General features: G+C 44.9%; 1 protein-coding gene across 3 annotated transcripts in view; it reads right to left on the bottom strand.

Annotated features, from left to right (window-relative positions):
- Positions 1-10,909: 10,909 nt before the first annotated feature.
- GMEB2 (glucocorticoid modulatory element binding protein 2) overlaps positions 10,910-26,107 on the bottom strand; it is a 27,088-nt gene continuing 11,890 nt past the window's right edge. For 2 of the 3 annotated variants that reach the window (XM_054979816.1, XM_054979815.1), the window contains exons 3-10: positions 25,283-25,380; positions 23,097-23,224; positions 21,353-21,456; positions 20,930-21,087; positions 18,355-18,426; positions 15,993-16,130; positions 13,155-13,277; positions 10,910-12,742 (exon numbers count right to left, since the gene is read on the bottom strand). In XM_054979816.1, coding sequence (XP_054835791.1) covers positions 12,096-12,742; positions 13,155-13,277; positions 15,993-16,130; positions 18,355-18,426; positions 20,930-21,087; positions 21,353-21,456; positions 23,097-23,224; positions 25,283-25,380 — 1,468 coding nt within the window. In that variant the 3' untranslated portion in view covers positions 10,910-12,095. The remainder of the gene's footprint in view (positions 12,743-13,154; positions 13,278-15,992; positions 16,131-18,354; positions 18,427-20,929; positions 21,088-21,352; positions 21,457-23,096; positions 23,225-25,282; positions 25,381-26,107) is intronic. The other variant, XM_054979817.1, reaches the window with a different exon arrangement.

Raw genomic sequence — 26,107 nt, 5'->3', positions numbered from 1 at the left:
TGGACAAGTTTACATCGGGACCACAAAGCGTAGCATCCAGACAAGAATAAAAGAACATGAAAGACACTGCAGACTTGGACAGCCTGAAAAATCAGCAGTGGCTGAACATAGCCTAACTCAAACAGGGCACAGTATCTTATTCCAGGACACCAAAATACTGGACAACACTTCCAACTACTTTGTCAGACTGCACAGGGAAGCCATTGAAATTCACAAGCATAAACAAAACTTCAACAGGAAAGAAGAAACCTTAAGAATGAACAGAGCATGGGCTCCAGTTCTGAAAAACACCAGGCCAACAAAACACTCCACACCCGACAATAGCCCTGCAGAGAAGATTAGCACATCAAGCACCAATCCATATGCAAAAGGAACCTCCTCAGGATACAGTGAAGCCTCCCGCCATTAGCATTCCACACCCTGGGAAACTCTTACAGAATGACTCAGCTCAACCCCACCCCTCCTGAGTAGATACAAATGACCTACATCTTTTCCACACTGTGACACTGAGAGATCTCTGTCTTTTGGTGCTACACCTCTGAAGATGCCAGCCACAGCTGCTGGCGAAACGTCAGGAACTACAATGCCAAGACCACGGCAATACAGCCCGGAAAACCCCCAACAACCATCGTTCTCCGGCCGTGAAAGCCTTCGACAATACATCGAACAGGGATGAACTCAATACAGTGCCAGTCAGTCAGCTGGTAGGGTGTAATCAAGGTTGGTATCTGAAGAAGGGAGCTTTGACTCTCGAAAGCTTACACTCTGAAAATCTTGTTGGTCTCTAAGGTGCCACCGGAGTCAAATCCTACTGTTCTACTGCAGACCAACACAGCTACCCACCTAAAACTAGCTTTTGCTTCTGTCCCCTTCCCTCCCTTGCCAAACTCTGTCCTCCTCAAGTCCCACCCCCAAATCTCCAGGAATTTCCCAAGCCAGAGTTGACAACCCTAGCAACAGATTACTTGACATGTTTTAAGAAGCTGTTGGAAGAATGTAGGTGAACAAAATAATCAGTGAGTTTCTGGTTTATTTGCCAAACTTAACCATTTTAAATGTTGTTTTATGGGGTTGAAATGCTGTATGTTGCCTCGAGTTCCTCTCTAGAAGGGAGGCAGCAGCCAGATGTGATCCGAAAGGCGGTGCACTGACAGTCCAACCCCACTTCCTGCCTTTTGCCTCTCAGTCTAGGGGGTAGGCACAAGAGAGGGTATAACCTCTTTCTATATGGGTTCTATGGGGCTAAATTAGGAACCAAACTTGCAAGACAAATGTTAAGTTCAGACATTTCTCTCAATCAAAACCTTTCCGTAGCCAGAACAATACAACTAGATTTTTATAACCAACTGCATAGGCGCAACAGAGAACAGAAACTTGCCGCAAATAATGTCCTTGAGTCCAGCCAAGAGACTGGTTGTCTCTTGGCACTCTTTAGGGTGAGCAAAGTCTAACTTTTTAGGTCAACCAAGTGCCAAAGTCCGTAATACAGACCTCTTGATTATAGAAACAAACTGGAGCCCAGGCTTCTGTCTTCAACTTAGAAATGACAGCCCTGCGATAATATCATTCTAGTAATAATACCTAACTACATATAACACACACACGCTTTTTACTCATTAATTATCACATACAATGTGTTGCCAGTTGCCTTAATCAAAGTGATAAGAGCATACAACATTTTATCAAGCTCCTCAACAACCAGCCGTTTCCTTGCTGCTTTGCCCTGACTTTGCTGTCCTGGGCTAAACCAACTATTTATTATTTATTTTATTTTATTTATACCCCGCCCTCCCCACAAATGGGCTCAGGGCGGCTAACCAGCTTCATAAAACACAGTCAATCAATCAAAACCATAAAATCAATAATAAGCTTTAAAAGTCATTAAATAGTCCAGGTGCAGGCTATTTAAATAAATATATGGGAGTCCATATATGGGCATAGCAGATGGCCGAGGGCAGCCTCAGAAAAAGTGGCGGTCTTTGATGGAAAAAGGGGGACACCCGCTGGCACTCAGCCAAAGGCCGGATGGAACATCTCGGTTTTACAGGCCCATTTTACTAGCTCATGGAAGTTACATGGGCATCACTCACGTTCTTATTTCCCAAAGGGGAACCATATAATGACAATACTTATGAGTTCTTTTGGTGTTCAGTTGAAATTATTGTCACTGTGAAGCAAAGTTCTTAAGCAAAGTGGCTGGACCCATCCTGGTAATCAATGGGGGACCAGGGGGTGGAGACATGGCGAGTGACAATGTGAAGTCACTTCTGAGGAAAACCTGGATGTGACATCATGGCTCTCTAGGAATTGCCAGAAACTCTATAGTAAAGCTTTTTCAGGGGCAAGGGCGACCCTAACACCATAGTATTGCGAAAGAGTGCAACGCCACTGAATGTTTCTAAAGGACCACAGGCAATTTGTTCATATAGCACTTCACAGAGTAAAAGAGGGCAGGTTACTCACACACCCTGTTAAATTATTATTTGCAGCACTGAATTATAGGGAAGGACTCCAAGATCAGAGCATGTAGCTTGAACTCAGGGCTCTGACCTACTGGGACAGTTGGATACATGCTGTCAGCCTCAAAATAACAGGGTTATTTTGAGGATGAATTATAGTTTCGGGCAAAGATGCTAAATGAAACAAGAAAACTGCATTATCAGGTGATATCATGTAGAAGTAAAGGTATGTGTCGAGGTATAGGTATTATAATATAAGTGAGGGGAGGAGATAGCTGTGAATTTTCTGCATTGTGCAGGAGGCTGGACTAGATGACCCTTGGAAATCCATTTCAGCTCTATGTTTCAATGCTTCTGTGATTTGGATTTCCAAAGATTTAATTTTTGGCAAACATCATCTTCAGTATACCCCTTCAGAGCACCACTTAACAGCGTCTTTATCCATTGTTTTAGACACATACTGGTTTTTCTTTACTGAATTTATTGTCCATCTTTCTCACCGAGCCTCAAGGCAGGTTACACGGTGCAATCCATCACGATCAATAAAATGAGACATCTAATAAGAACTGTAATGGGACTAGTTGACAACGTTAACAAAGTTGACAATGAGGAAATTGAAATGGTTCAAAATTTTCTATTCCTTGGCTCAGTCATCAACCCAAAGGGAGACTGCAATGAAGAAATCAGAAGAAGATTGAGGCTTGGAAGAGCAGCTGTGAGGGAGCGAGAGAAGATCCTTAAAGATAAAGAGGTCTCTCTGGGAACCAAGATCAAGATAATCCAAACTATGGTATTCCCCATTGCCATGTGTGGATGTGAAAGTTGGACGGTAAAGAAAGCTGACAGGAAGAAAATTGATTCATTTGAAATGTGGTGCTGGAGGAGAGTTTTGCGGATACCATGGACAGCCAAAAAGACAAATAAATGACTAATTCAACGCCAGCACAGACTATCGTTTTATCAAGGGCTTTATCAAGGGCTTTATCAAGGGCTATCAACATTAAAGAGATTTTACTATCTTTTACTTCCGCAGACACACACAGACTTTCCTGGCAGCAACCTCGCATAAGAGCGGCCCCGTGTAAGATGTCTTGTGTAGAGAGGCTCTCAGCTGTACCAACTCCAAACTAATTTTAAGGGCAAACTAACTTTAAGGGCAGACCTATGCATTACAGTACTCTAGCCTTGATGTTACCATGGCATGGATCCAGGTCTCTGGAACAGCCAAAAAATTTAGCCCAACTTCTGGGCTAAATGAAACTGGAAGAAAGGGCGAAACTCAGAAAAGGAAATGTCTTAGTTATTATAACAATTTATTTGAAAAAACGAGAAGTAATACCAGCTCCCACAGCAATGAAGACGTTATTGGTTTTGAGCCACAAATCCACTCAGGAAATCCTGAATAACAATACACAATTATTTTGAGAATATCATTTCACAATGCTAGTTATGATGTCTGCAGATATGAGTTGCTCCCACCACTATGTCACCGTACTCAGAGATTTGTACTCTTAGCAATGCCAAGACTAATTTTCTGCCAGTTTGGTGTAGTGGTTAAGAGCAGCAGGAGTCTAATCTGGAGAGCTGGGTTTGATTCCCCACTCTTCCACTTGAAGCCAGCTGAGTGACCTTGGGTCAGTCACAGCTCTTCAGAGCTCTCTCAGCCCAACTCACCTCACAGGGTGGTTGTTGTGCGGATAATAATAATAACACACTTTGTAAAACACTCTGAGTGAGCATTTAGTTGGCCTGAAGGGTGGTATATAAATCTAATGCGTCCACATGGTTATTTGGAATTTTTTCCTTGGAAGTTTTTCAGCAGAGGGCAAACGAAGCCAGTCTTGTGTAGTGGCTACACAATGGATTTGGATCTCAGCAACCTTGGTTCGATTCCCCACTCTGCCATGGAAGTTTGCCAGGTGACTTTCGGCCAGTCACATCTTAACCTACCTCACAAGGTTATTGTGAGCAGAATGGAAGAGAGTGTTGTAAGCCGTTTTCAATCCCCGTTAGGGAAAAGGTGGCGTATAAATGAAGTGAAAATAAAAATAAAATAAATCTATGAAATATGTTTTTAGTAAGAATCCAGAATGTGTTATATCCAACCTATATTTCAATGTCAGCCCAAATCCTTATGTTAACGTTCCGTCTGAAAAAGTTCGTATTAAATGTGACATTTGATATGGTTGGCTGCTGTCTCCCTTGGTGTTTATGTATAGCAATACCGGCAATATCTGCAGGAGCAGAAAGGGAGAATCAAGAATGAGGTGAACAAATTGGAGTTCTAGGCTAGTGTTGTTTTTTAATTTAGAGGTCTGGGGGGACCTAATTAGGACAAGGCCTTGACTTAATGGCACTTGGCAGAGCATCTGTTTTGCATGCAGATGGGCTCAAGTTCAACTCCAGTATCTTTTGTTGGAAGAGATTAGGCAGTAGGTGGCGTGAAAGATTTTTCTCTACCTGAGACCCTGGAGAGCTGCTGACAGTCAGAGATGCTCAAGTGTAGGGTGATGCAATGTTAGCCGGGAAGTGTAGTTTAAAAAGAAAGAGCCAGCGGAGATCGCTCCTCAGAGGGTTTGTTAATTTCATCTTCCCTTTCATCTCTCTAGACTACCCTCCTATAGAGAGATGAAATTGACAGAGCCTTCACGGAGGCGAAGATGAAATTAACAAACCCTCTGAGGAGCTGTCTGCACTGGCTCTCCGAAGTCTCTGTCAATTTCATCTCTCTACACAAGGGTCAATTTCATCTCTCTGCACAAGGGTAGTTTAAAAAGACAGAGCCAGGGGAGGTTGCTCCTCAAAGGGTTTGTTAGTTTCATTTTTGCCTCTGGATAGCTCTGTCAATTTCACCTCCCTTTCTGGGAAGCAAAGGTGAAATTAACAAACCATCTGAGGAGCGATCTCTGCCGGCTCTGTCTTTTTAAACTACGCTTCCCAGCTAACATTGTGTCTCTCTACACTTGAGCATCCCGTTGTAAGATGTCTCACGTAGAGAGACTCCGAGCGTCTGGAGCAGAAGAAGGCAGCTTCTTGTGTGTGCATGTTCAAGACAGAACTTTCAGGAATACACATAATTTCCATGATCCAGGTGAAAGCCACAGAGGCTAAAGGAAAGAAGAATGGTATTTGGAAGGAGTGCTGCCAGCAGAACCAGGTAATATAGTCCGTGATAATTTGGGTTCACCGTTAAGCAGGACTAGGTGCTAGGTACAAACTTTGTCAAAGGGAAAATTTTCTCTGACCAGAGCTGATTCCGCACACATTAGATAATGCACTTTCAATACACTTTATCAATCGTTTGAGGTGGATTTTTGTTCCGCACACAAAAAAATTCCGTTCCAAATCATCTATAAAGAGGATTGGAAGTGCATTATCCAACGTGTGTGGAATCAGCCCAGGAAGCAGCCAATTTGAGGAGCATCAGATAGAAAAATACGTACAGCGCAATAGCAACAGGACAGGGGGAAATTGGACTGCGTGTTATGGGAGCATTTGACACAGAAATACCATTTTTAGAGGCCGCTCGGTGTTTCTTTTTTATCATTTTTCATTATATCCTTGAATTATTCTGGGCCTCTTTTCAGTTTTTCTGCCATGGGGCTTCCAAATACTTCTCTAGCAGCACCTAGTGTTTGCAAAAGGAAGAGCCTTTAATGTCACGTCACTTTTGTAGGGGATTCGAAAGAATCTTCTGAAATCCCTGCCAGACCCTATGTGTACACAATCATAAAGGGTCTGGTGACACTGAGAGATCTATGTCTTTTGGTGCTACACCTCTAAAGATGCCAGTCACAGCTGCTGGCGAAACGTCAGGAACTACAATGCCAAGACCACGGCTATACAGCCTGGAAAATCCTCAACAACCATCGTTCTCCGGCCGTGAAAGCCTTCGACAATAGATCTGGCATCAGTTACTGAGAGTGGCTTAACGCCCAGTTTACTAAGTCGAGGAAGGGTGAGGTTACAAAGATGAAAGTAAAGATCTGGACAAAGGAGTGGGGCTGGAGATCACTCTCAACTGTGGATGAATCAGCAAACCACGTGAATATGAATGTACATACACATGATGAAAGGAAAGACAATTGCTTTTTGAAAGTGATTCATTCTACTTCGCGAATTCATCCGCAGGTGGGACTGGTCCACAGAACAGATCATTAACTCTTTCACTGGACTTTGTTTTCCTCTATGCTCAGCAACATAACACAACATATCCTGTCCTGGGAAACTAGGCTCATTTTCTAGTGATTCCCCCTCTGCCCTTCTATTTGTAGTTTAGGGTCTGCCAACTGAACACAACACTTCATGCATCTGATGAAGTGGGGCTTGGCTCAGAAAATGCTTCCACTCGAATAAATTTGTTCACCCTTAAGGGGTTACAAGACTGCTTTTCCAGACATTTTTGAGTAACTTGTGGATTGTTGAGTTTGAGTTGCTAGCTCAGGGTTTGGGGGTGAAGCCTGTGGAGGGTGGGGTTTGGAGAGGGACTGGAGCTCAACAAGGTATAATGCCCTAGAGTCAGGGCTGGCGCGTCCATTGAGGCAGGTCCGGCAACCGCCTCGGGTGCTGAGGCACTGGAGGGGGCATGGGGGGGGGCGTGCTACGGAGCTGGCGGCGGCAGCGCTGGTGGCTGAGCAGGAGGGATGGGAAGCTGCCTGCGTACTGCCCCGGCCACCTGCTGTGCCTGACCTGCAGCTGTTGCAGCCCCCCAGTCCTCCCACCCTGCACTGCCGCCGCTGCCACCACCAACACAGGCCCCCAGCTGGGCGCAGCAGCCACGGGCCAGGCACAGCAGGCATCTGGGACGGTGTGTGGAGCAACGGAGTGAGAGGGCTGGGAGGACGCACGTGCACCTCCCCAGCCTGGATGGGAGCATGTGCCAGCGGCAGCAGCATGGGGCAGTCTGAGCAGGCAGCCTCCCAGCCCTCCCGCTCAGCCACCCCGCGCCGCTGTCAGTACACAGCTGTGGGCCAGGTGCAGCAGGTGGCTGGGGTGGCGTGGGGCAACTGAGCGGGAGGGCTGGGAAGCCACCTGCGCGCTGTCCCAGCCATCCACTGCGCCAATGAGGCCGGCTGGCAGTGGCATGCTGCATGATGATGTCACACATAGTGACATCATCACGCAGTCCAGGGGCGCGTACGTGCTCTGCGCACGTGCGTGGGGTCAGCAACAGACCTGAAACTGTTCCTGGCCTCGGGCGCCAGAAACCCTGCCTACAGTCCACCTTTCAAAACAGCCATTTTCTCCAGGGGAACTGAGAACTGTAATAAAGATTAATTGTAATTACACGAGATCTCCACACTCCACCTAGAGTTTGGCAACCCCTTGACCTCAATGGTCCCGCGTCTCCCAGATGTAATTCTGGGAGATGTCCAGGCCCTGCCTGAAGGTTGGCTACCCTAAGTGAGACTGAATTCTCAGTTTACTCTTCAAATGTAAAATATGGCTGAGTGGCTGGATTGTACTTAAACAGACTTTTTAAAAATGTCTGGTTTTGTGTCTTGGGTGTAATCTGTGCACATGGGTGACTTGCCCAAAACGCAGATGCACTCCCATGAAGGGCTGTTCTTCACATAGCAGTTAGGGAAGGTAGGGAGAGCCAGCTTGGTGTAGTGGTTAAGAGCGCAGGACTCTAACCAGGAGAGCCGGGTTTGATTCCTCACTCCTCCACTTGAAGCTAGCTGGGTGACCTTGGGTCAGTCACAGCTCTCTCAGAGCTCTCTCAGCCTCACCCACTTCACAGGGTGTTTTGTTGTGGAGATAATAATGACATACTTTGTAAACCGCTCTGAGCGGATGTTAAGTCATCCTGAAGGGTGGTATATAAATTGAATGTTATTATTATTAAATTGAATGTATAACAACTTCATTCTCTCTACTCCTGCCACAGAAGAACGGTCCAATCACTAATCCAAGTAGCTTAAGCACAACGGATGAGGGATTTGGAGGGTCTTCAGTGCAGCTTCGCTCATCTGAACAGGGTCTCCTGCAGGTGCCACGCTGCACATGGGTGAAATCAACAGCAGCCCGTACACGGGCTTTCTCTGTGGTGGCCCCTACCCTGTAGAATGGCCTGCCTGAGGAGGCCAGGAGAGCCCCTACTCTCCTAGCTTTCCCCAAATGATGCAAAATCAAATTATTCAAAAGGGCTTTTTACTCAGATAGGAGGGCTGTATTGTAGGGAGGGGATCTCAGATGCTTCTCTAACAAGCTAGGAACCATAGACTTCACCACTATGTTGCTTTATGTCCGATCTGTTGCTTTAAATATGCACTCCTATGCGTTACCTGTCCTTCACGTTGTTTAATGTCAGCCCTAGAATTGATTGTTCCATTTCAGCATTTCTTCAACTCTGTATTGCATTCTTGCTCATGCTCTGTCTTTATAAACTTGTATTTATTTTACCCTATAGCATTGTTTGTGGAAATGTCCTTGATACTGACTGTACTAATCTCACGCTGTGTAATCAACCCTGAGTCTCAGTGAGAAAGGCGGACTATAAATGACATAAATCAATAAAAAACAAATCAGACTGGGAGGAACTGGGGAAGATTCTGAGTAGCATCTCCCTGAGTCTGTTTTCCTCTCTGCATGCAGGTATTTATTTACTTCATTTATATCCTGTGTGAGCCCAAAGCTGTCGACATCATTCCTCCATTTTATCCTGACAACCGCCCTGTGAAGTAGGTCAGGCTGACTGACTGGCCCACGGTCACCAAGTGAGCTTTTACGGCAGAGCTATGGGTTCCAACTTGAGTCTCCCTAGTCCAACACTCTAACCACCACACCACACTGCCTCTGGGAGAGCAAGCAAACGTCCCTCCTTCAGCTATGAAGCTGAGAGTTGGTGCCTACGGTTGGGCAGAACATCAGCTGGTGGAGAGACAAGACCCACTCAGACGCCAGCTAGACGTGATAGGTAGTCCCGGGGTGAACCCATACCACCTTTTTAAAAAGCAAGTTCCCAGTCAGGAGTTTCTTTAAACTGCACTGCAGGGGACTGAATCCGGTCAGGACCACTGCTGTGTGGGGAAGAAGGGGAATCTACCTTCCTTGCAGAGTTTTCCAAAAATGGCACTGAAGACCAGGGGTTGCAGAGGCAGGCAATGGCAAACCACCTCTGTTAGTCTCTTGCCAAGAAAACCCTGCCAGGGGTCGCCGTAAGTCAGCTATGATTTGAGGGCACTCTCCACCAACCCTTTAGTTATTTAAAAGCGTGATCGCTTCTCTCTCCCATCAATCTTGTCACCCCCAAAGTAAACATGCCTGGCTCCTTCAACCTTGCCTCACAGGACTTCTCTTCTAGACCTGCAACTATCTTTGTCGTCCTTCTGTGAACTTGTTCGTTTGTCTACACGGATTGTAATGGACCCTCATTACACTCCACCCAGATGGGCACTGACAAAGAAGGCACAATAGTCCTGCAGTTCATCACTGCAGGGCTGCCCCACTTTGAACACAGCTATTGCAACCAAGGCCTTGTGAAGGTGGAGTAGGGCATGCACGTCCCGTCTATCCACGTGTGCACGCTGTGGCAGGAGGGAGTGGAAAGGGGCGGATGGGAAAAAAGGGATCTTTCCAAGTAGAAATTCTCCACTTCTCATCTACTTTGCAGCTGTACTTTTTAAGCTTTCCCTGGATAACACTGGATAGGACAACTGCAAATAGCCTTAAAGAAATTCCTGACTGGGAACTTGCTTTTTGAAAAGGCGGTATGGGTTCACCCCGGGACTACCTATCACGTCTAGCTGGCGTCTGAGTGGGTCTTGTCTCTCCACCAGCTGATGTTCTGCCCAACCGTAGGCGCCAACTCTCAGCTTCATAGCTGAAGGAGGGACGTTTGCTTGCTCTCCCAGAGGCAGTGTGGTGTGGTGGTTAGAGTGTCGGACTAGGGAGACTCAAGTTGGAACCCATAGCTCTACCTCGATGATCTCTCCTTCACGCCCAATGTTTTAACTGTTTTTATGATTTTGTACGTTTTTTAACTCTGGTTTTAAATTTTTGATGTGTTACAGCTACTCCTGTTCTTTTAATTATTTTAAAAACGTAATTTCATTATGCATGTTTTAATTTGTTAACTGCCTTGGTGGCCCCTATGAGGGCAGAAAGATGGAATATAACTTTGTTGAACAAATAAATAAAACCACGCAGTCCTAAGCAGAGTTAAACCCTTCTGAGTCCAATGAAGTCAATTAACTTAGAAGACTGTAACTCCGCTTAGGATAGTAAGGCAAGTTGTGTAGCTACCTTGCTTCTAAAGGCAGGCTTTTCAGTCCTTCAAAAACAATGGCAGTTTTCTACATTCTCCTTTGACAGGATGCACGCCAGCCAACAACTTCAGCATTAATTGCATTCTAAAATCCCAATACTTTGATCTCAAAGCCATTTCCTTAGGCTTCAATGAAATGGATGGGTCTTAATTCCTGTACAAGATAACCAACAAACCAGGGTAACGTTTTCCAAAAACATTTTAATAGGTTAAACAAAGAGAACTGCTTTCACTGCTATTGACAAACACGCACTGCAAGAACCCAGAGCTTGCAGCCTGTGACGCCGTCAGATGTCACCATTTCAAGCATCCCTTTGTTTTGGTTTTAATTGTCGGTCTCCAATACCTCAAAAGCCAGCTGAACAATCCCACAGAAAGCTCAGGAGTTGCACTTCAGACTCCCTTTATGTATGAAATCCTTTCCACCAAATTTCTCCTTTTCAAACACGTGGCACCCTAGAGCTCAGCGGACAAGGTTCACCAGCTATGGTAGATAAGAGCATGTGGGGAGGTAGACCTGGCGCCCCTCCACCATGGAAGGAGCTTGGGCATTGGACGTTCAGCATTAATGAAGACAGAGGCCCTCGAGCCTACACAGGTATGAGCTTTTCTCTGCTAACAGATTTCGGCCAGCCTTGCGTGCAACCCACCCTCCTGAACACTTGAAGCATAAAGCCATGAGTTTATCACAATGAGAAGATGTCACCGTGGGTTATATCAACAGGTCGGCATTCAGCAACCAGAGATCCAAAGTTCACTGGTGAACTCCCTGCCTGCTTTGCCCCTCCTCTGCCAAATGAACGATCGTTCTTGAGCTTTCATACTCACCATTCTGTCGAGGGCCACCTTCTGGAGCACTGCTCTTCTAATCTCTTCTGAGACACCACTGGGAATCAGCTTACTGCCCACGTAACACAAGAATAAGCACCTGGCATCCCAAAACCCACATCTGAACCCAGGCCATACAGTTCTGGCTGCCTGTGTGGCAGTTTCTGGAGCTACACCAGCTAGCTGCCCCGTCGTTTCACACTCCTCATATATTTCTCTGAAGCTTCTTCTGGCCTGCCCAACACATGCTACAAAATCTTGTATTCCAGCTGAGGTGGCTAGGGATGGGCAGTGCTAATGAGAAGGGGTGGAAGGGCTCTAAATGGTTCCTGTGGAACAGTGGTTTGTTCCCCTCTGTCTTTTCCGTGGTGTTCCCCAAAGCCCCCTCTCCTGCGATTCCAATCTCCCTATTTTCCCGTTAGCCAATCTGGTTCTCCCGCTCTGTTCCCAGTGCTCTCCCTCTTCTCTGTGCAGAGGCACAGCTGTGCCAGCAAGCCCAGAGAGCACCCCCCAGAAAGTGGACCCCCCAAGTCCCCGTTTCACTTCTGCTCCAGCTCATCTGCTACTGTGGTCACCTCAATGGTTGTGTGTTCTTCTGTGGCCGTAGTGCCCTCGACAACATTGGATGGCACAGTCACAATCGTGCTCCCGCTGGGAGCCATCTGTGTCACGTTCTGGATGGTCGTACCCAGTCCCGGGAGGGTGAGCAGCTGGAAAGGGCTGACTACTTTCACCACGGTGCTGCCGTCTTGTATGGCCGCCGTGCTCAAGACCGTGAGGTTGGAGGCATCTGGGTGGATCTCAACCGCATTGGGGAACGCGGAACTGGCGGATGCCAGGACGGTGTAGCCACCGAGCAACGGAGAGACTGGAGAGTTCGTAGAAGTCACTTGGGTTGTGGTCTTCCCCAGCGTAGATGCTGGGAGGGCAGAGACCACTTTGCCGATAGGCAGATTGGCAAGCTGAGTGACAGGCATTCCTGGAGCCAGGGCAATCTGAGCGGACTGAGTCAGGACCTGAGAGGTGATAGCGGGGGGCCCCGACGTAGCTCTCGTCAGCCTGGGACGCTTCACCGGGGATGGAATGGAGACCGGCGTCAAGGTCATGAGGACGTTGTTGAGATGCTGCGATTTGTGTTTCAGCTCCTTCGCTCTCTTCCGGTGCTCATCGCACTGCTGCTCCAGAGCTGGAGGGAAACCGAGAGAGGAAGAGGAACAGCAAGGGATGAACAAAGCATCCTCTGAGACCAGTCGAAACATAAAACGAAGGATTCTGAGCATGGCAGTGTTTTGTGAAGGGGATCGGCTTCTGCCAAAAAACTATACCGATACCTAGTTAATGGTATCTATAGACATTTTCACACGGAATTACTCCTCATTTATCACAATTCTAATTCCTACTTGTGTATTATCTGAGCAGATGCCTCCCCCAGTCCAAATGGCAAATGCAGGGAATTGTGCGCCGCAGGGGTCGCGACGTCGGCATGTATGAGAACCTAAAATTGCATCTTTACACCTGTCCTGCTTAAACAGGCTCTCCTGCCAAAATTCCCTACAAACAACAACATCTCTCTCACATACAGGACTACGGGGTGGTACCTGCTAAGTCTCGGGTATATTGCTCTCTGGAACGGTCCATTTGGCATTTGTGGCTTGCCAAAACTTTCTTCACCAGATCTAACATGCCAAAGTTCTGGACCGTATTGTTGAGTAAGACAGCATCTAAAAAAATGACAACAACAACAAAAAAGAGCACATGTTCCATTGGCAGGTACTGAAGGAAGCACAACATTTTCTTTTTTTAGGTCAGGATTGTCCTCGCTGCGGACACAAGGGGAAGGGAAGACAGGTTATAGCACCGGGATTCTCACGCAGATATGCTTGGCAGTGCAATCCTAAAAACCACTTTCCTCAGAGTAATCCACGCTGAATAGCCCTGAGGAGGATTCTGAGTAGACCTGCTTTGGATTGCTCTCTTACAGTGCCATTGATTTCAACAGACTGAAAAGGAGGCAAATTCCACTTAGGATGCTTATCCATGCCTGAAACAAAATTTAAACCTGTGTAACTGCATCTGCTTCTATATCTATTTGCTTTCCTCTCTTGTCGTCTGAATTGCTGGAAGTTACTTTGTATGGTCTCTGGGGCAGGGGCTTGACTTTGTTGTGGATTATGCTCTTTGAAGTATTATCTGCTCCACCGGTGCTATATAAATAATAATAATAGTAGTATGTTGTTACACCGCCCTGAGCCTGTCTGACGGGGAGGGCGGTCTAGAAGTGTAATAAAATAAATAAATAATAAATATAGTAATAACAACCTTGTGCATATATACTGCTTGTCAGGTCAGATTAGTACCACACTCAGAGCAGTTAACAAATCAATGTTGTTATCCCCACAACAGACACTGTGTGAGGTGGGTGGGGCTGAGAGAGCTCTGAAAGAGCTGTGATGGACCCAAGGTCACCCAGCTGGCTTCAAGTGGAGGAGTGGGGAATCAAACCCGGCTCTCCAGATTAGAGTCCTGCTCCTTTTAGCCACTTTACCAAACTGGCATTTTCTGGTGGTGTGTTAGGTATTTAAACCAATCCTTCTGCAGTCAGCAACGTGCTTCCATAAAATGTATTTTTCCCTTTGATATCCATTATTGCATGGGACTTTAACAATGTAATGCAAGGATTTGAAGAGCAAGATTAGCATCCAGAAGCACCTTAAAAACCAACTAGATTTCCAGGGTATGAGATTTCGAGAATCAGAGCTCCCTTCTTCAGAGACCAACTTTGACTCCTTTTTATGTTTCTCAGGTGTCCCCCATTTTTTCGTCCAAGCACGAACTTCTAAATGCCCCTCACATTTTCAGCTCATACTCCGGAAATCTATTTGGTCTTTAAGGTGATACTGGCCCCGCATCTCGCTCTCCTCCTACAGACCAACAAAGCTACACATCTGAAACTGCTACGAGCAGCTACCGACGTTTGTGGTAGTGATACTTGAATGAAAGTTTCTGAATGTTGGAATTTACGTTGGTGGGATAACCCCCTTTGATAAAGACACGGAAACAGGACCCCTCAAATGAACCGGTCTGCCCGTTAGATGGTCTATTCCAACCTGCACATACCTGGACCTATACTTGACTAAAGACCCTATGAACTTTTTGAGTTAATTACAAAACGGCTTATGGACTTAAGAGGCGTTAAATCGTTCATAGGAAATGCCACCATTGTTATTATGCACTAGCACTTTATGTATAGGTCTGTACATGAAGACTGTGTGTATTGATACGAATGGAATGGCAGTTTGAATTATGAAATTAACAATATAAATAACTTTGTAAGCCTTTCTAAAATCTTTATTTCGTTAGGACGTCACGATTGTTGCTTTTGTTACTGTTTCTTGTGATTCTCTGCACTTTGTTAAGATTCTCTATTGCATCTGACAATCAGGCTCAGAATCTGGAATTGTTCTGACAATGGGCCGGAGCACAAACAGGGAGGGAAACGGATGGAAAGGCAGTAACAGAGGAGTAAGGAAAAGCGATTACAGGAAAGGTTATTACAGGAACCACCAATCTTTGGCCACTTGAAAGGAGCCCTCTGGCTTCTGAGCTTTCACAAATATAATTCTTGATAGTCTCCGGAACAGTAGGAACTAAAGAGCTTGCTTTAAAAACAAAGTGACACAGAATATCAGGATGGGAATTCTGCATCAGCTACCATTATGGATAGAGGGCACCAAGCCATGCTTGTAGCAGACAAAATCTTCTCTCATCAGCTTCCTGATGTGTGTGTGTGCGTAAAGTGTCACCAAGTTACAGCTGACCCATGGTGACCCCATAAGCTTTACAAGGCAAAAGATGGGCAGGGGTGGTTGGCGCTGCTTGCCTCTAGACTTCCTTGGTGGCCTCTCATCCAAGTACTAACCAGGGTGAACCCAGCTTAGCTTCCAAGATCTGATGAACGTGGACTAGCCTGGGCCCTCAAGGCCAGGGCAGCTTCCTGATGCCATATTATTAAAGGCAGCCTGCGCATACCAAAATTTCAACTAATCTGCTCACAGAATCTATTACGGGTTTACTTCATTTGCCTTTATCCACAGTGAGGGCTCAAAGCAACTTACATTCCTCTCCTCTCCCCCATTTTAACCTCACAACAATCCTGCCGGGTAGGTCAGGCTGAGGGTGCGACTGGCCCAAGGTCACCCAGTGAGCTCCCGTGGGGATTCAGGCCGGGGTCTTTCACGTCCCGCTCTGACATTCCCGCTGCCCACATCACATTGGCTGCCTGTGCTTCTGGCACGCCAACAGCCAGAACAGGCTCCAGCGCTCTGCTGTGCTTAGCAATGGATGCGAAGCACAACTAATCCCCCCCCCAAAGATAAAAAGGTACCGAGCCATTTGCTGCGAGGAGGCAGCAGAAGAGGGGGCCAGCCGGTTCTTACCGTTCAGCTGCAAAGGGGGGTCCTGAACCCTCTGCTGTAGGCCCTTCATAGTCTCCATGAGCTCCAGACGGAAATCCCGGATCACTTCCTCAAGGAGGCCTGCTTCCTTTAAACCCCGCCAGAATGTAAAAGTGTCATCTTAAAGAACAGAAAACAAGAGGGAATGCCATGAAGGCGGAAGGAGGAGTGAAGCTGTCCGTCTGATGCACTCCCTTCCCAACAAGGTAGCACATATTTGACAAAAAGCAGCCTTGCAAATATATTACATATAAACGGCAGACAGCATGATAAAACTGTTCCTGGATTATTCCCCTTAGAATAAAGGCAGGGACTGGCTATTCTTCCCCTCCAAATCTACCTATGGAAACCTAGTACATCGAAGGAGTAAGTTAAACTAGTACTTTTCTGACATTTCACTTTCTATTTTTTTTTTAAATACATGGGGTGTGTGTGTGTAAAAATTCCTCATACAGTTTCTCACCTGCCGCTGGAAGCGAGACACTCTGGGAGCAGTTTTATCTCATGTTTTATCTCATGATCACTCAGATGCACTCCAAAGGATGCAAAGCAGTTAAAAAGGGCTACCATTTTTGTTGTTTCAGAAAAAGCAAAACGTAAGTACAGAAATGAAGAAATGTTCCCGTGTTCAATAAACAATATCCAATTATTGGTAATTCTGAGTAACTTGGAGCTCCATGATTTTATCTCTATTTATCTTTATTTATCTCTCTATGGGTAATTCTGTTTCCTTTCCTTCTCTTTTACTGCAGAGTCAGCTTAGTTAACAACATCACAGGCCCAATCCTTTTATACCAGTCCATTACTGTTGGTAAAGTCTTTGATTTCCATGTAGCTGCAGTACCCAACTCCATTATTATCTAATCCTTCAAAAATCCTACCAACTATTCCTTAAGTTCCATGGATATAGCCCGTAATATTTTTTGACAAATTTCTATACTAACATGGTACAAGCATTGAACACTTCTAAAACATATCTACATTCATGGTCTGATAACACCAGGGCCGTTTCCAGATGGCTTACCTTCACCCGGGACATCGCGCCTCGTTGCGGGGAAAATGCGAAATATCGCGTTTCCTCGCGCGAGTTTTGTACAACGTCACGTGACGTCGCACAAAACTCACGCGAGGAAACGCGATATTTCACATTTTCCCTGCAACGAGGCGTGACGTCCCGGGTGAAGGTAAGCCATCTGGAAACGGCCCAGCTGTTTGTTTTCCAACCATAAATATGTTTCTGTCTTAACTGAAGATGATAGGGACTGTCCTTCACATCTACAATGACTACATTCTTATCCATATTATCCCAGAGGCTCTCTCATTCTCGCTGTAGAATGGGGCTTCTAATATCTTTTCCCAATTTTTAATACCCATCCCTTAATCTTTAAGACTTTCAGCAATGTATAAATTGCCCCATCTGACTGTTACATACAGAACTCTCTTTCAACAATTTGAATTGTGTTTTATTTCAGTTTAACAGTCCTGTATCCCATAGTCTATCATTCTTACCTGGAAATATTGGAACGATGGAGCCATAAACACCCACTTTTATCTATTATTTTATCTACTACACCCTAATCAACTTCTTCTCAGTCCAGCAGATTCTATTGCCAAACTCTCCTGGAGTAGAGAAGTCCTAATTATAAACGACTAAGATTAGAGGAAAAAATCCTAGACACAAAGTACCTTTAAATCAAACTGTTAAAGTACCCATGATAGTTTGAAAATCCTGTTTCATTCCCCCCCCCCACTTCCTATCATAATACCAGATAACATTGCCTAAATGAACTCCTGTCCCTTCTTGTTCTGCCTACATAACCGGAGCTGGATTAAGCCAGCCTGCCAAATCTGCCAATATACAGGCATAATAATATTTCTGTCTATCTGGCAGATCTATATCTCCCTTACATTTATGCCACATAAGGCATAGCTCGATACACAGGAGGGCTGTTATTCCCAACAAATAGATTACGTCTTTGCCATTTCTTTAAACATCACAAGTGGAAGCCAAAAACATGTTCATAAATAGAAATACACATTAATGCTAACTTTCATTGAATCCATTTTGGTCAGCGTAAGAACATGCAAAACTTTCCATTTACGTAGATTCCTCTGCCAAAAAAATTCGATCCGTAAAAAGATTAGGTTTGCCAGTTTACATTCAGACCACAATAGCAAGGGAGTGCTGGTTGCCGGAGCAGATTTGCCGAGCTGTGGCAAACTGCTGAGTACCAAAAGGCCAGTGTTGAGTGGCTTCTCATACACATCTTTTCCTTAGAAGCATTTTATCCTTAGACAGCCAACAAGAAAACAAAAAGCCACAGGCACCCATCATGAACATTACCTCCTATACTAGTGGTCCAATCGGTGGAGTCATCACAAGTTTCTATGGTGATCGTGGCAGGCGATCCATTTACTGAGATTCAATCAAAAACAAAAAAACAAAATTACTTTTTCCCCCACAGACTTCACAGCAGTTCGCAATACGCCCTTGCAAAACAAGTCAACTCTTTTGCTGCATGGGCTTCTTACATGCTCTTGGTTTTCTACAAATCTGTCCTGACCAATTCTGGATGAAATATTAGAAGACTGATCTCGCCAGATCTCGGAAGCTAAGCAGGGTCCGCTTGGGTTATTAATTGGATGAGAAACCTCCAATGAAGACCAGGGCTGCGAGGCAGGCAATAGCAAACCACCTCTCTTAGTCTCTTGCCATGAAAACCCCACCAGGGGTCGCCCTAAGTCAAGCTATGAATTGAGGGCACTTTGCACCACCACCATCTATTCCTTACAAAACAAGCATCCAATTGAGATTAAAAACTTCAAAATCCTTGCATAATGCTTGTAGGGATTTCTTTACATGATCAGTTATCAAGGAACAACAAACCTGGAAATAGGTAGGTACATACCATGGGGCTACCCAATTTCACCTTCACAACAATTCTGTGAGATAGGTTAGGTTCAGAGATCGTGTCTGGCACAAGGTGGCCCCACGACTGTTATGGCCAAGTGGGGATTTGAGTTTTAAAGACTCACTCTACATCTGGAAAATTGGTAAGATTTTCATTGTAACCCTGAAAGCAATTCAAACATTGAGCTTAAAAGGAGAACGGCCAGATCTTTTAAAGTTTCTATCGGCTATGTGTGTTGTAGGTTTTTATCAAGATGGGGAGCCATGTTAGTCTGTCTGTAGCAGTAAAAAAGAGCAAGAGTCCAGTTGCACCTATAAGACTAACAAAATTAGTGGTAGGGTAGGAGCTTTCGTGAGTCACAGCTCACTTCTTCAGATAAGCATTCTTATTCTTCAGATAAGCATTCTTATTTTTCAGATACGTACTCTTATTTTTCAGGTAAGCATTCTTCAGTAACTATTCTTAGGGTATTAGTCAGGATGGAGTGCTGCTACACTAGACCTGGGGGGGATCGAAAATCAGATCTGCACTTGGTATCTGAAGTGAGCTATGACTCATGAAAGCTCATATTTTCCCACTAATTTTCTTAGCCTTGTAAGTTTTTACAGCTTTACGTAATTTTTCACCTCTCAAAAAAAACAACACCCCAGTAATTCAGGGGGAGACCGTAAATGGAAATATCTGGATTATTTATGTGGAAACCAGTTGCTGGGTTTGAAAGGAAGCCCAACAGGTACAAGTCCAAGTCATGGTGCATTGCGGCAGAGGAGGTGAGCAGAATCCACCCAACAGATCACTGGGGATGAAAACTCAACAACAGGACAAATGGTGAGCAGTAATCAAGGCTCACTGAGAAGGTAACAATATTAAGAGGCAGGGTTTTATCATCTTTTGAACACACATCAACGCCAGTAGACATTAACCTAACCTGTGTTTCAGATCAATAGTCTGTGAAAAAGAGCAGCGACGTTTCAAAGACCCACACTTGTGAGGCTTCCAAAACACGAATGTATCTGGATGGGCAGCATGAACCAAGTTAAAGCCACAACAGGTACAAGCAGCTAGAGGCTGAGAGTGGAACCATACCAGATGCACGGGCGCGTGAGCCTGTAAGGATCCCTGGGAAATGTAGTCTTTTTTTTTTTTTTAAACCAGCCGCTCGATATAATTCTCAGCCAGGGAGAATTGGAACTGGAGGAACTTTCACTTTCACACACACACACTCTTTTTCAAATACCTTCTGGGAGCTTGGGATGGAGGTAGGGAGGTGGGGAATGATGTAACGAAAGGCAGGGAAAAAAGCGAAGTGTTTTGCAAGCAAGAGAGAAACCCAGTCCCTCCCATTCTTCTTCTCCCAGCAGGGAATCGCAGCACGGGTTCCCCTCACCCCCCGTCTCTGAGCTCCTGAAGGAAAACCGAAGCAAGTGGATTTTTGAAGGAGAGAATCTCTCTTTCTCTTGTAAGAAAATCCACTCAGCTCAGTTTTCCTTGAGGAGCGTGGAGAGGGGCGGAAGGAAGCTCCCAGGGAAGCTTACGGGACCCAGCACGTGCTCTTCACTTGTAATTCACCTCGTGTGTTTCAGCTCTCAGATTCAAGAGAACCCAGAAGCCTCTATGCAGAGTAGTCTAGCGCAGAGCTGCAGAGAGATTGGGAAAAAATGGCACCTGCCTGGCTCTTGCAGAACGCCATAAAACCTACAAGGACCACGCAAGCGTGTAAAGCAGCTGCCAGATATGAAAGGTTTTTTGCTAAAAGGGCTAACTTTTAGTTGCAACATCTCAAAAAACCTGAGAGAACAAAGTACCTTTGAGGGTTCAAAATAGGGTATCTTGGCATTTCTGTTTCAATATCTCGATTTGGAGGCCTTGTCTTTTCTTACGATCCTGTATTTCATTTCTCCTATTCTCTGGAGGCACGGACTTGAGCCCAAACAACATCTGTTTCAAGGGGAGCCAGAAGCTGGACTGAATTGAACACACAGCATCTGGCTGACCCGTTTTACGTACCGTCTGTGGAGGCAGGGGTGAGAGGAATGTACTCGGTTGAAGTCTGGCTGGTTAGAGAGACTCTGGCTCCAGTCAAGTCTATTTTGGTGCTTCGGCAGGTGTTGGAGCACACCTTTGTGTGTTCGTAGAAATCAAGCTCACCTGAATCCATGATCTTCCTGAAACAGATGGAGCAAACGCGAAGGCACGCATGCAGTGATTTAAACTGAAAAATTCCAGGCACCAGAGCGTTTACAACTATTGTCCCATCTCATTCATTTCAAGGAGGCTGGCGCAGGGGACGTTTCTGATGAGTACCCTGGCTAGAATAAACAGTCGTCGATGTGGTTCAAAGCCCTGCCTCTAGGCACGAGGTAGGATCCAACCCCCCACCCACCCCCCAAATCTATTCCAACTCGGCTTGCACACACACACACGACTAACCTTAGCATGATCCCATTCATCCGGATCGCCCTTTTCCAGTCCTTCAGGGTGGATTTGCCAGCCAAATGCACAAATTCCTTGGGACTTATCAGGTGGTTGTCATACTGCAAAGAGGAGACAGGGTGTGGCATGAAAATGTAAGGCTTCAACATTATCCCTACAACTTCTTTGCTAACTCGCTGCTTCTGCCTCCTGGCCTCTTCTGCTCCTCACAGAAAGCAGCAGGCCTCAAAGTCTCCTTCACCTGGCCCATGTGACAAGATAAATAAGTCCAGGGAATGGGAAGCCGGAGGGACCAACCCTGAACTGCACATTCACATGATAAAGATAGCAGTTTGCATGAAGAAAAACGGAAGGGAGGAAGCTCTCCCCTCCCAAAGCCCTTAATTGCTATAGCTCCTCTTGAGAAACAAGAGCAATACTGTTTTATTTAAAATATGACCTATTCCCAAGGCAGCTTACAAAACATTAAACACATAAATACAATGGCCCGGATCTTAAGTATCATATATGCCACTCTGAGCTTCTTGAAAGAAGGCGAGATAAAAAAAAAAGAGACGTACACCACGACACGTTAAGCTGTCAAATAAGCCAGCAAGGATATTAAAACTGTAAAGCATCCAACTCTGTTCACTGGGGAAATGACAACTGCAGCAGTCCAGCAGAATTCTGAACTCAGCCAATGAGTTGAGACTTCACACTGCTGTATCGTCTCTCACACTCAGTTGCCAGTTTGTAAATAAGAACAGTTACTTCCTTCACAGACATGCTAAAGAAAAAAGAAAATCAAGAAAAAGTGATAAAAATTTGCGATCCCTCTTGACCAGATGCAGTGTAAAGCTCCTTCTAATGCTACTTGGATACTTTTTCTTATGTTTAGGTTAGTCTAGGGAATTCAGCACATTTTTAATATTTTGTTTAATCTTGCCCCGCGAAGGGTAAGGTTCCCCTTCTTTCTTTAAGTTCCCTGTCCTTGTTTCATGCTACTATCTTAGAGCCAAAACACACGTTAAGAAATACCCCGGTTCAGCACGTGTTCTCTTACCTCAAGGTTTGCCGGGATCTGTAGGCGTCCTGGAAGCTTAAAGTAGGCGTCCTGGAAGCTTAAAGATCTGTAGGGGTCCTGGAAGCTTAAAGTCCTGGAAGCTTAAAGGATCTGTAAGCGTCCTGGAAGCTTAAAGGCGTCCTGGAAGCTTAAAGCTTAAAATACAGGCGCCTGTATTTCCCTTCCCCTTTTTGCTGCTCTGTAAATGCTAAACTTTAAGCTTCCAGGACGCCTACAGATCCCGGCAAACCTTGAGGTAAGAGAACACGTGCTGAACCTAGGTTTTTCTTAACGTGTGTTTTGAGTTAGAGATCTCTGCATTGTTATTTATGCAGTAAGCACCTTTGTGCAAAAAATCAATGACTGAACACAGAAATGCAAACAAAGTTGTCTGGCTTCCATGCTCAACATGTTCTAACTCTTGCAAAAATTAGAATTTTTGGGGGGGTAAGAAGGGGAAGGCAAACAAAAAAGGGTGCAGGAAGGAAACTGAAGTGTGACATTAAAAGCCACATGGGAGAAAATGAGGCTTTTTAGAGCTGATACATCCTGCATGCTGATAAGCAAGTTTGATGGCTTAAAAAAATGCTTTTCATTAAAATGAATGCAGAGAATTTCATGAAACCAGATCTTGCACAAAAGGAAGACGAGATGCACAGGCCTGTTTGTAGGAGTTTATATTTTCTGCAGCCCGCTCACCTGGACACATTTCACATTAATGCCGGGACAGACAAACTTCCGCCATATCAGATTGGCTTTGCTGTCTCCACAGGTGATGGGGTAAACAATCTCAGCTTCCACACAGTCGTCTCCTTCAGCCATCTTCACTTCAGGGTGAGGGATCAGAAAGGATGCAATTTCAAAAGGTTATAACCATGGATTAGCCACTGTCACATGAAGATATCTTAGAATTCATTTTTAAAAGACCAGAGGCGAGAAAAACAACAAGTACAGATTGACTAATAATAGCACTTCCTCCTGAGTTTAATATTGAGCTCCCAGCTGAACAGAATAACAAAGAGTCCAGTAGCACCTTTAAGACTAACGATGAAGATAGCTGTGGCTCTCACAAGCGTATGCTACAATAAAGTTGGTTAGTCTTGAAGGTGCTACTGGACTCTTTGCTATTTTGCTACCGCAGACTAACAAGGCTAACTCCTCTGGATCAGCTAAATAAATTACTTGCATAAAACAGACTCATTATTCTGCTGTTCATGAGTGCACCATGGCATTCTACAGAGGTACAAGGTAAATTTACTGCAATGAGCCAATGGCCGTAGCAAATTTACAATTTAAAATATACAATTAATATACAGTCCATAAACTCTGTAAATTACAAAACATTAATACAGCTGATTCCGCACACGTTGGATAACGCACTTTCAATGCACTTTATCAATTGTTTGAGGTGGATTTTTTGTTCCTCTATAAAGAGGATCGGAAGTGCATTATCCAACGTGCATTATCCAATGTGTGCAGAATCAGCCTACCTCTATAACATAATATAACCCGAATACTATTTAATAGCAAATTATCTGTCCAAAACCCCACAAGCTACTGCCTTTGCTCATATCGTTCTTGCTGCAACTGTGAATAAAGAGACTTGGTAAGATACCTCCACATCTAAATCAGGTAACAATATAGAAATTTTCTCTACCTCTGAATATTGCTTTAAACTGGGCAGAATTACTGCCAGAAATTTATCTCTTGTGGTACAATACAATGAACAGTGGAGCAAATATTCAATTTCTTTTTTGTTTTTGTTTTTTGAGTTTTAAAAATTCCTTTATTGTTGTTCTTTAAATGTTCATATTACAGGGAGTACAACAGATAATTCAATTTACAAGAATAAACAATACAATATAGTAATCAAATATAATAGTGTGCTAGAAGAAATTAAAACTGAAGATAGAACGCACTACAATAACGTCAGAGGAGTTTAGCTTACCAGTCATATGTAAAATCCCAACACACTTCAGAATTTCTTTAGAGCCACTTATACATACATATTGGGTCAGCGAAACTTGATTTTAAAACCATCATCTAAAACTGCCGTAAGCATTGTTTGAAAACAAACATTGTTTGAAATACAAACACGGGAGCGAACACACTTAGTCAACAGTTTTTAAGTGTGCTGCTATCTAAAGATCTGTGTAAGTTTGAGATATTCCATTCCAGACAATCTCTTGGGTCTGGCAATCGACAACTCTGAAATCAGGAACTAGATATACGACTCTGATGCAAAGACAGGTCGTACATCAACCCTGAATTCAAAGGCAAGCAGCTTGGCACAAATGGTTTAAACACGCTCACTTTAGAACTGCCTATTTAGCTAACATCTCGAACTACATTCTACAGAGTAACACAAGCATAAAAAAGGTCCCTGCTTTAAGGAGCTTGCAACCTAAATCTCAGCATGCGCAACTGAAAACATGACGCTGCTTGTGCGGTATCAGACATCCAGCCCATTGACCGGATAATAGCAACAGGCACGATTGTCCTGGAACATCTCTTGAGCAAGCCTTAGAGTAGCGGCCCACTGTTTATTTCAGTGATGCCGTTTTAGTGAATGGTGGCCAGCAGCAGTATCGGTACTGTATGAATACTAAGCCCTTCTGCAGAGTTTAACACTAAACCCCATCGCGTGCTCTAGTCATCTTATATCCTGCATTCCCAACCTCGCTTCTTACAACAGATGACATTTCTGTAGCTGCCACCAATGAAGCGGTGATGCAACCTCACTCATGTCTGCTCCAGGTGTTCACTGCTGGGCTGTCAAATTATTAGCGTGGAGCTCTCTGATCCTGTCTCTGAGAAACACTACTTAATGAGGCAGCTTGACTAGAATACGAATGAGGCAAGCTGGTGCCGTTCACGTCACCTACCTAAAAGGGCTTCTTTCAGATGGGTGGAAGCTGTAAAAGCAGCAGCCGCTGCAGCGGCTGCATTTTCCGACTCTAAGGTGTCTTCGTTCAGATCGCTGCTGGTAAGAGAGGGGGAAAGGAAAAGCCAAAAATAACTTAGAAGCTGTTTATTTTAGAGTAAGCCCCATGTGGGAGAACCTTTCCGCAGCCCTGTAAAATCCGAAATGTAGGACTCACCCCTCCGCCCACCTCCGGCACAAAGCAGCTGCCCCGCTCACAAAGTCCCAGCTGTTCTCAGTGCAGCAAACACAACACCTACACTTGCCAAAGCATACTGAGGGAAGGGCACAGTGTGAAATTCTGAGATGCGAAATTCTGAGAATCTGCCTTCTTCCTTCTTTACAAAGAGCAGTTTTCTAGTCCTCACTGTTGCGATTTAAAAAGTGTTGAAAATGGGTGGGCAGCTGCTGCTAATTTTCGAGGATCTGGGGATGGTTCCCCGTATTCAGAAGGTGCTTCTTAATTTAGCACATCTCTGTCTCCAAGCAAAGCCCAGTAGTTGCTGTGACCTGTTGTCTCACACTCACACTGGAATGAGACAAAATAAAAACTTGTGCACACGCACAACAGGTTTTTGAGCATCAAAATGAGGAGGGGCCGTGGCTCAGTATAGTACTTGCTTTGAATGCAGGGGGTCCAGGATTCAATCTCCAGAATTTCCAGTTTTTTTAAAAGGATCAGTGACCCTGAGACCCTGGAGAGCTGCTGCCTACCAGAGTAGACAAGACGAACCTTGACAGATCAAGGACCTAACCTAATATAAGGCAGCTTAGCATGCTCAGATTC

The sequence above is a fragment of the Eublepharis macularius genome, chromosome 5 (assembly GCF_028583425.1).
Source record: "Eublepharis macularius isolate TG4126 chromosome 5, MPM_Emac_v1.0, whole genome shotgun sequence".
Classification (NCBI taxonomy): Eukaryota; Metazoa; Chordata; class Lepidosauria; order Squamata; family Eublepharidae; genus Eublepharis; species Eublepharis macularius.
Note: the sequence above shows the minus strand (reverse complement) of the source record. Positions and strands in the feature narration are given on the sequence as shown.